The sequence below is a fragment of the Etheostoma cragini genome, chromosome 14 (genome assembly GCF_013103735.1).
Source record: "Etheostoma cragini isolate CJK2018 chromosome 14, CSU_Ecrag_1.0, whole genome shotgun sequence".
In the NCBI taxonomy this organism is placed as follows: Eukaryota; Metazoa; Chordata; class Actinopteri; order Perciformes; family Percidae; genus Etheostoma; species Etheostoma cragini.
Window position 1 is genome coordinate 19,614,138 of NC_048420.1, and position 10,670 is coordinate 19,624,807.

General features: G+C 39.3%; 3 protein-coding genes across 4 annotated transcripts in view; 1 reads left to right on the plus strand and 2 right to left on the minus strand.

The window, feature by feature from the left end:
* Positions 1–2,392, minus strand: part of apoea (apolipoprotein Ea) — a 3,947-nt gene extending 1,555 nt beyond the window's left edge. Inside the window, exons 1-3 of the mRNA XM_034892883.1 lie at positions 2,174–2,392; positions 1,826–1,876; positions 903–1,041 (exon numbers count right to left, since the gene is read on the minus strand). Of these exons, the coding sequence (XP_034748774.1) occupies positions 903–1,041; positions 1,826–1,868 (182 nt within the window). The 5' untranslated portion in view covers positions 1,869–1,876; positions 2,174–2,392. The remainder of the gene's footprint in view (positions 1–902; positions 1,042–1,825; positions 1,877–2,173) is intronic.
* Positions 2,393–5,218: 2,826 nt separating this feature from the next.
* Positions 5,219–6,875, minus strand: LOC117957000 (apolipoprotein A-IV-like). 2 transcript variants are annotated; one of them, XM_034892494.1, is made up of 4 exons: positions 6,800–6,875; positions 6,654–6,707; positions 6,379–6,529; positions 5,219–5,990 (listed from the first exon to the last, which is right to left on the minus strand). In XM_034892494.1, exons 1-4 carry the CDS (start codon positions 6,855–6,857, stop codon positions 5,411–5,413), a joined length of 843 nt encoding a protein of 280 aa, XP_034748385.1. In that variant the 5' UTR covers positions 6,858–6,875; the 3' UTR covers positions 5,219–5,410. The 2 variants fall into 2 exon arrangements, with proteins under 2 accessions (XP_034748385.1, XP_034748384.1); XM_034892493.1 differs by having other exon boundaries at positions 6,379–6,532.
* Positions 6,876–8,668: 1,793 nt separating this feature from the next.
* On the plus strand, positions 8,669–9,872 carry LOC117957001 (apolipoprotein A-IV-like). The gene is made up of 4 exons (XM_034892495.1): positions 8,669–8,762; positions 8,857–8,905; positions 9,004–9,154; positions 9,241–9,872. Exons 2-4 carry the CDS (start codon positions 8,872–8,874, stop codon positions 9,815–9,817), a joined length of 762 nt encoding a protein of 253 aa, XP_034748386.1. The 5' UTR covers positions 8,669–8,762; positions 8,857–8,871; the 3' UTR covers positions 9,818–9,872.
* Positions 9,873–10,670: the final 798 nt, after the last annotated feature.

Sequence of the window (10,670 nt, forward strand, 5' to 3'; positions counted from 1 at the left end):
CCCCCATACACAGAGACTCAGTTTTTGACACAGTGGCCGCGGGTTTTGTTCCAGCCTGCGACCCTTTGCTGCATGTCATTCCTCCTCTCTCTCTCCCCATGTCTAAGCTGTCCCATACAATAAAGGTCTGAAATGCCACAAAAACATCTTTAAAAACAACACAGTGTTGATGCTTTCTAACATTCTGACAAACACAGAAGGGCCCAGAGGAAATCTGTTTTGTTCCAGTTGCAGTGTTAACGAGCTGGAAGAAGTATTTTAGATAATACTTAGATAAAATACCACAATCGGAAAGTACTCCATCAAAAGTAAAAGTCCTTCATTCAAAAACATTACACAAGTAAACAAACTGAAGTATTATCAGCAAAATACACAAAAAGTATCAGAAATACTCACTGTCTGTGTTTAGTATGTTAATTATATTTGTGTCTGGAGATGATACAATAAGTTCTACCTTGAAATTTGGGGAAGAAATTAACTAAATTAATGTCAATTAATGTTGGAGGCTGCACCTTGAGGAAGGCATTAGCTGAGACTTTTTGGCCTGTTTCTCTCCTTCTTTAAAAAAGAACAAATCTAGTTATCATACTATCTTTTATTCAGAGTGGGAACCTGTAGTTGCAGATTTCTGGTTTTGCAGTGATCCTTTTACTACATTGGACTTAATTTAAAATGTTTTCCTTGAGCTGGTGGTGCAGATTAAACACTACTAATATTACAATTACATTACATTACATTACATCTGTTGACAATGTACAGTCTGTGGGTGATTTCATTGCACACGATGTAGCCTATTTATCGTGCATTAAATATTAGGTCATAAAAAGTCAAAGGTGAAAATAAATTGATTTATTTCTTGATAACTAATTATAAATTCATCCCTGGGACGTAAATGAACTCACTCCAGTTCCCGGCTGAGCTGGGAGCTCTTGATGTCCTTCAGCACATCGTCAGCCTTAGTCAAATAATCGTTAAACTTGTTGACTGTGACTTCCCAGGGGTTCTTCTCCTCATCGTTAGGCACACTTCTTGCATGGCAGCCTGGGTTTTGAACAGAGACAAACAAACTCAAATATTCACATTTGTGATTTGAAATAAAATCAACAATAAAAAGATGGAAGACATTTTGTGTTTTGGCATACATGACATCCGTACAGAACCCTATACATACACAATATCCATAATACATCTGTTTATATATATATATATATATATAGATACAGTATGTGTAGGTAAATATGTACATTTTGGATCCTAGTGGCCTGAGGGTAAAAGCTCCTCCTGAGCCTCTCACTCCTGACCTGGTCCTGTATTGTCTTCCTGAACTCAACAGGGAGAAAATGTCCTGCTCACATGTTCAGAGGAGACTTGTGACTGTTTATAATTTTAATAGCTCATTTGGCTTCCTTTACTTATTATTATTATACTTATTAGGCTATTACTTTTACTGGAGGACCCTGGAGGACTGGAGGACCCTACAACCTCAACGTTTTTTTTTTTTCTTTATTTTTCATCCTCCCTTTCTTTCCGTATCTCTCTCTCCCTCTTCCTTTCTTTCTTTCCTTTCTTTCTCTTTTTCTTTCTTTCTGTCCATGCTCTTATTCTTACTTCTTTTCATTCACTAACTTTACAGCGGTCGTCAACTTGCCATCAGGAAATCATTTTTGTAGATACTGTTTTTTTTTATGTGTTCTTAATTATTTTCTTTTCTTAAATGTACGCATGTCTTCTTCCCTACTTGTGTTGGGTCAAAAAGTCCAATAAAAATAACACATGACAGTAAAAAAAGTTTTTATGTGTCCCTAAGAAGACATTTTAAACTCACCTGAGAGGACAGCCAACATAAGGATTACTGCAAACACCCTCATGATGATATCTGGAAAATCATACAATAAATGTGTTAAGGTTAAAATAGTCTCAACACCGACATACAGGTTTTAGTAAATTCAGTCAGACCCATGCCAATATCTTTCTTTAAAACTTAAACTCACTATGCATAATCAACAGGACTGTTTTTAATCAGACTCTTTACCCATCCAGTCTGACGAAACACAAATTAACTTACTAACTAACCCTAACATTTGACACAGTGACAAACAAGTCAAAACTTTGAAACAACCCCTATTAGACCAAGCAACTGTTAAAAAAAGCGTAGGAAGGGTCTGACACTTACCTCAGTGGTCCTGAGCTGTGACGTCTGTGTGAGACTGACTGAGCTGTCACGCGGTATTTATACAGTTTTGATAGTTTGATGCTGTCCAATAAATGTCAGGATTGCCAACCTGTGTCCGAAGTTCCCAGCATGTTGGCATCTTTTATTGCTGTGTGTGTGTGTGTAATTTTGGCTCCACGTCGCACACCAAAAGTACAACAAGCACCGATCAGAAATTAGGATTATCCTAAATATCCAATCAGAATTCACATGGGGTCAAGGCCTCTGTGGACTAGTTTGATTTCAGTAGCCAATAACTGCTTTGTAAACAAACTGTAGTGCAGTTTGTGTGTGAAGTAACATCAGTGTGCTATCAGCTCAGAAACCAATCAGAACGTCACGCTGCCCTTTTCTATCACAACCACAACGCTATTGATAACAGCCCAAAAGCCAAAGGTCATTCATCAGTGACCAACTAATTTGGTTCATAGTCCTGCTTTAACGACCGCTGCCTGCATTTTTACAGCTTGTATTAGATGGAAAACCTCCTATACAGATTGGGGTGATGACTAATAACTTTGTTGGCTGTGAGTGTTGAAATGTACTTTGGTCTAAGTTTTTTTTTCAAATAATGATTAACAATTTCTTTTTTTTTAAACAAAGCCCCCCCCCCCCCCCCCCAAACACACACACACACACAAGTGTGTGAGTGACACACGCTTGTCATTACCACTCACTCAGACAAAAATTGAGAAAAGATGACATTGAAATACTGTGTAAATTGACCTGACTTGACAAGGAGTCTCAAGTAGATATTGCTTTATTTTGGTGGGTCGCAAGCCAAAAAGGTTGGTTAGACAAGAAGTTTGTGTTTTGTAGTTTTCATGTCAGCCTGAACATTTGAAAGAAATGCCTTTACTTGCTTTGCAACTTTTTGGCTACATGTCATCATTATTGACAAGTTATATTATTTTCATACATTGTCAAATTGTTGTCTTTGTTCAGGTGATTTTTTGGGCTCATTTAGGGTAAGACGTGAAGTTCCCTTTGGGTTACTGCTCTACCTTTCTGTGTTTGCTGATTTAATGAACAGCTGCCATTGCGGCCATAATGGTAGATACTGAGATTAGTTTGTGTAAAACATCTTGCATGGCCGTTTTCAAAGGGTTTCTCTCCCCTCAAAAATCTGAATAAAAATGGGTTCTATGAATATCCACAAGTTTCTTCTTCACAGACATGCCCACTTTAAGCCAATCCCATACAGTTTGGGACAAAAACCATGCAGTCTTTCTCATGCAGTATGCAGTTCTAAAATGGTGTATTTAAATATATCTGCATACTGGGATGTTAGAGTTGCACACATTGTTTATAAATGGAAAGCTGATACTTTTGTGGATTCAATGAGCAATTGTGTGAAGATGTCAGTCCCCATAGTAGCCATTTCAATTCAGGGAGACTTGTATCTCAAACTTGTATCACTGTATAAAATGACCTGTTGTGACCTCGAGGCAAATCACAGTCTAATGAAACTTTACAACCACAAACTAAAGACCTACATTAGGACGTTCAGATGATGTGTGGCTATCACAAATATTTACCATACACTGTTATCTCAAATTTGTTGACTTTCCTAGAAATTTCCACATCTACAGGAAACCTGTTTCTTATCTTATTTTTTATCCAAGGTAAAACTTAACAGGTCAAGTTGTATTAACAGAGAGCGGTAAATTGATGCAGTAGACAAATCAAGTGTACATTAGTAGTCAAAACTAAAACATAGCAAACATTAGCAAAGTCATGTTGTCTAAAATAACCATGTTAAGTTGAAGCTTTAGTGCCTTACTTTTTTTATGTTGATTAACGTGTTACATTCTAGTCTCACATTGAAAACCATAGACTGTTAATATTAATATATAATAATTACACGTTATTATAACTAACGTACAGTCTATGATTCAAACATGTTTTGCTACAAAGCTAATTAAGACTATCAGCTCCACACATCTCTCCCTGCATGACAACCTCTTCTGAAGAGTCCAGCTTTTTTTTGTAATCCTCCGTGTCCTCCATGGCTACAGGCAACTGCGTGGAGGAGGGGTGGGGGCGCGTGCGCGGTCAGGTAAGGCTGCATCATGTGGATGCGCCTTCAGGTTTGTTGTCATTACACAGGATTCCTCATGGGAGCGACACACCAACGTGACTTATTAATGAATGCACATTGACGTAACATGAAAGAATGAGAATAATAACCTCTAAACAGTTTAGTTAACACCACATCTGGGTTTACAGTGTGATTTCTCAGCCGTTTTCAGAATAGAACTGCTACGCCGAAAAATGCAGTTCTCGCAGAAATCTCGAAATGTCAAATGTTTTTGATAAAAAATCATAACATGGATTTGTCTATTTTGTTTCTCAGGTCTTAGTGTCCTAATGTGGTGTTTTGGAGTGTTTTTTATGAATTCTTGAGTGGTAAAAATGATTACATTGTACACCTAATCTGTGTAATAAATGGTATCAACCCAAAAACCCAACATTTTTTATTTCTGATTGATGGTTAAAAAAAACTTGACACAGTGCTGAACTGCATCTCAAAATAATCTTCAGATTCCCAGATTTCAGATGATCCACCACTTCCATGTTACATGAAAGCTAATGTTGACCTGATGTCTCCCCCTAAACATTACCTACCCCTATAGAAAAAGGGGGCGGAAGGCTGAGGGGTCAACAACAACACAAGCAGAGCACAGCTGTGAAGTCAGCGATGTGACTCAATCATTTTAGTTACACATTAAAATCCATGTGAAATCTGTTTAAAGTTTGACAACATTAGCTTCTGTTCACACCAGACTAAATAAATCTGTAGCAGCAAAACCAATCAGTTTGTAGTCATTTGAGAAAGAAATGGAATCACCTTTTCGTTTGAAAGAAAGAATTGTTTTCTCATAAAAGCTACATTACCTTGCTATGTGTGATGCTTAAACAATATTTTGGACAGCAAAAGTTAACTTTCTTGTTTCATAGCTCTTTTTTTGGAATTTTAAATACAAAGAAAGTGACAACGCAACATACATTAAACCTATTTATTGTTGTTTTATAGATTAAATCTTATAGTTGTAAACAGTAACATATCAGAGGAAATACTGACGTTATTCCTTTTAGAGCATCTTCATTTACAGAAAAATACAAAATGAGGTATTTTTTTTCCATTCCCATAAATACAACCCTGATTCAACAGAGTAAAAACCAACATTATTTCATTTACTGGGTCATCTTAGTGAAGGACTCCCATAGAGCAGTCAGCTGCATCTTCAGGTTCTGGGCATCCACGTCCAGCTTGGCCCTCAGCTCCTCTCCTCTCTGAGCCATGTTTTGCTGGATCTCCTGGGTTTTCTGGTTCAGCTGGGTCTCAAAGCTCTGGACTTGCTGCATCATGCTCCTCTGAAACTCCTCCAGGCTCTGCTCCATCTTCTCCCTTATCTCCTCGGTGTAGGGAACCATCAGGGCCTGCAGCTCACTCATGCTCCTATCCACCTGCCCCTTCAGCTCCTGGCTCTTCTGCAGCAGGACGGCCTTCAGGGCCTCGGCGTCCATGGATTCAGCGAAGGGGGCCGCGTCCTTCTTCAGCGCCTCCAACTGCCTCTGGAGGTCAGCGACCAGCTCCTCGGTGTAGGGCTGCAGGCTGCTTCCCACGGTGGTCAGATCTTTCTCCAGACGGTTCTTCAGCTGCTCGGCCTCTTGGGAAAACTTAGACAGGAGGTCCTGGGTCAGAGGAGCGACCTGAGTACGGAGAGCGTTGGTGAGCTTGTTAACGGCCTCGGTGCTCTCAGAGATGAGGGTGCTGCAGAGACACAAACAAAAATAAGTCATTACAAACATATGCTCCTTCTTGATGGGTCTATTTCCCGCTCGTGGCTGACACTTACAACTAAAAAGATGTTTTCAAATTTGATTGTTGCATATTTGGTCAAGAGTATGTCTATTATGTGTACATTGTCTCTGCTTCTTTTCTGTTTCTGTATTTCTTGTTTATTCTTGTTGATGTTAAATGTGTTTTTATGTAGGATATGCACCAATCACCAAGGGAAAGTCCACTGTGGCAAAAAAACTCTTTCTGATTCTGATTCATGTTACAGAGAAATACATTTTGAGGATTTGGAGTTTGCAGTAGCTCTCTTGTTTCCCTCCATAAATGTGTCTTTGTCACTTTAGGACAAGGGCTTACATACTTCACTTCCTTTCCCAGCCCAGACTGTCTGATCTGCTTCAGGGAGTCCTCTGCAGTCACAGTTGCCTTGGCGACGTACTCCCAGAAAGCATCTTTTACCAAGTCGACCTGCTGCATGGGCTGGCCTTGCCACACGACGTTGGCATTGCAACCTGCTGAGAGAACAAGAGTCAAAATCATGCATTGCCACATGTTCAATACTGATTTATAATAAAAACTTATCAAAACAAATACATTTTTATTCAACAACGAAATTACAAAATCTAGCCTACTTACCAGCAAAAACTGCAAGGGCGAGCACCACGAGGACCTTCATGACTGACACTGCAGCTGAAAAGAAACATGTACAATTAGCTCTTTGTGGTTATTTTTATGTAATTATCTCAAAATCTGAAAGTGATGTCCTCCTCCGGGGGTCTCACCTGTGTGGATGAGCTTCGAGCTGTTGAATTCTGTGTGTGTGCGTCCTGCACAGATCATGACTCAGTATATATAGGCAGCTGAGTCGTACCGAGGAAACAGGAGTAAAGTTCAACGCTGAGTGCCCTGCTGTCACTGCTGCTGCTTCCACATCACAATGTCCGATGAAACCTCACGGCATCTATCAGATAGATGTTATTTTAAAGAAACAAGTGGTTTTATTTTGTAATTGTTGTAATAGCTGTCTTCAAAGGGGCACTTTCTAGGTCTATTTAATGAAACAAAAATGTTAAATTTAAGGTTTCAAATTTCAAATTGTGTGATACAAAAGCAATGCAATAAAAGTTTAAATAAAAGTAATAAATATGTACGCCTGTATGTGCCTTACGGTTTTATGCTTCGGTTCTGAGAGCAAAGCTTTATTTATATGTTTAAATTGAATATAGTAGAAATGTGTGTTGTGTCTGTTGTTGGAGACAGGAGCCTTGAATTTACAATTACGATTCTTTTAAAGATTTCAGAAATGATCAATAATAATAATAATATCTTGACAAACAGTCCACAGCCGTTAGCGTGTTAGCATGCTGATGTTTGCTTCTTAGCGCTAAACACAAAGTTCAGTTGAGACTCATCATTTGAAGGCCATTAGTTTTTGCATGAATTTGGTCTGAAATCAAAATAATCCGGTGAATCTCTGAAACAAATTCTGTGACAATCCATCCAATAGTTGTTGAGACATGTTGCTTAAAACTACAAATGTCAACCTGATGGCGGCACAAAAGAAAAGTCGGATCATCAAAGTCAGGAGGTCATCAAAGTCAGGAGGATTCATCATCTAGAGACCATGATGTATGCTATATTATATTTAAATGTAGTGGAAAGCCATTCCTCCCACACTATTTCACTTAGTTGTGACAAACAGTACCACTGCATTGTTTTAAGTTGATTACATTTTAAGTTAAGAAGCACAGAGTAAACATACATATTGATCCACATGCTTGCTCTCAGCTTTAAGCCAAAGTATTGTTGTCAGAGGTTTGATAGGTCAGTGAAGTGTGAGCAGGACTTTGATCCAGTTTTACCTGCAGATTGTCTTTACTGAGGAATGTCACGTTTCTCAGATATGATAATTCCCTCCTGACAAACTGATAAGACTCATAAAGTCTTCCTCCCAGGTGAAACTACTGATAAACATCCAGCTGTTCTCTTATGACGCACACAGCAACCTTTAGGCAAGTTATGGAGAGGAGTGGATGACGTTTTTGACAATTATGATGAAATGGATGAAGCTAAAGTAACGATTGTAATACCAGCTCAGTGCCAAAAAGCAGACAGGCACATAAAGAGACTAGCTGGTGAATATGGTAAAGCATTTAGCAGTTAAAGAGACAGATATTTCAATCAGGAGGTGGTGTAGACCAAAAACCGAGCTAAAAGAGAGTAAATATTGGACTAAAATCCATCAAGTGGCCAGAAACACGACTCCAGTGGGAGGCTTATGTTGCTCAGTGTCTCCTGGATGTGTTTGCTAACACGTTCCCAATGCCAACTTTAGAAGGTGATGTTTCTTTATATCAAGATAAAAAAATTACAATCAAGCATTTCAGCCTTAAGAGGAACTTTACGGACATGTATTTACTATATTCAAATTAAAGTTATTTGCTCGGACTATTAAACTATTTGAATAGCCTGTTGTCCACAGCCTTCTGTTTATGCTGCACATGATGCAGATTTAGAGGTGTCAAACCATTACTTAACCCTTTAAGATGATATATGTATCACAGGATGAACAAGCAATGGCACTTAAATTATGACGTGGAGTGCCATTAGTGACAAGACTCAGTCCAGCGGGGCAGCCAGAGAAGGACTTTACCCTTCAATCTGGCTATAAAAGGTCTTAACGAACGCCTGCACAACACAAGTCATCAAACTCAGAGTGAAGAAGAGACAAGCTGCCTCTGTAAGGTAACAGTTTTTATTATTACTTAAACACTCAAATGAAGTGCTGGATTGAACACTTTCACACATTTTGATAGCTATTTTCTTCTTCATCCAACAGAGTCCAAATTCAATCATGAAGGTACTTGTGGTTCTCGCACTTCTTGCTGGTGAGTGACGTTTTACCTTGAAAGGAAAGCTTGATTCATGTAAACCACAACTGGTTAAAAAATGTTGGGCTTCTACTAAATCTAGTGTTTATCCACAGTTTGCAATGCCAACATTGTGTGGCAAGAGCCGCCCAAGAACAATTTGGACTTGGTGAAAGATGCTTTCTGGGACTATGTTGCTAAAGCGACACTGACAGCTGAGGACTCCCTGCAGCAGATCAGACAATCTGAGCTGGGACAGGAAGTGAAGTAAGAGCAATGAAGACGCTACATGACATTTAGAAATAAACTATGTGTTTCAATGTAATAACGGTTTTCTTTTCTGTGTCTGTCAGCGCCAAGATCTCTCAGAGCGCTGACACAGTGAATCACTACGTGGTTGCTCTGCGGGCTCAGGCCGCTCCTCTGACCCAGGACTTCATCACTCAGTTTACCCAGCAGGCCGAGCAGCTGAAGGCTCGTCTGGAGAAAGATCTGACCGCTGTGAGCACAAACGTGCAGCCATACACTGAGGAGATGGTGGCGCACCTCCAGAGGCAGGTGGAGGAGCTGAAGAAGGAGGTTGCACCCTACGCTGAGTCCATGGACGCCGAGGCCCTGAAGGCCGTCTTCCTGCAGAAGAGCCAGGAGCTGAAGGGGCAGCTGGATATGAGCGTGAGCAAGCTGCAGGTCCAGATGGCTCCCTACAGCGAGGAGATAAGGGAGAAGATGGAGCAGAGCCTGGAGGAGTTTCAGAGGAGCATGATCCCCCTGACCCAAAGCTTTGAGACCCAGCTGACCCAGAAAATACAGGAGATCCAGCAGAACTTGGCACAGAGAGGAGAGGAGCTGAGGACCAAGCTGGACGCTACTGCTCAGGACCTGCAGGCTCAGCTGGCTACTCTGTGGGAGTCTTTCAAGACAACCCAGTAAACAGACTCCTCCATTATTCTCCACAAACCAAATATTGACCCAATATAACAAATAAAAATCTTACAAACAAGTTCAGTCTGTTGGTGCTTTCATTAGCATCCAAGACTTTTTCACAGAAAAGGGCTTCCAACCAAGAACAATTAAATATACAAGTGTACAATAAATAGCAAATTTGATGGCACGTTTCATGACTCTGTCCATTTAATCACTTTGTGCAGGAGATGAATAAGTCCCACATTTTACACACTGTATTTACACAATGCATTGCTGAGCAGGTATTTCCAACAAAAACTTAAATGCTCGTTACATCCAGGATTAAATAATTGGATTAAGATCACTGCTCATACGTTAACAAAAATAACCTCTTTCCTGTGTGTAAAGCACGGATAAAAAAACAATAACAATTTCAATGGGGATCCCGGCACCAGGTTCAAAAATTCCCACTCAAATCACAGCTGAGGACAAATCATTCCTTTTAATCAATGCTCTATTTCTTGACTCTCTTAAAACTCATTCTTTAGGTTTCATTCTTTTTTTTATTTAGTTCACTCAGTTTTAGTTTCCAAGACTTTTCTCCAAATATGAAAAAAAACATTTTCAAATTTGTTACCCTAATATCATAAGATGTTCATATACTTAATACGCAAACTCTATAGTTTGATTCAGATTACTGTATTTCAAAACTCATATTGTTCTTCAGAATATTCTTATTCCGAGGTTTCTGCCCTTTAAGGGGAGACACTATTTAACTAATAGATATCATGAATTCCTGAGTTGATTACTTACAGTGATACATTTATTCTTCGTATTACACGTTCTCTAAAAAAAATTCTTTTTAAATATGCATAAGGCA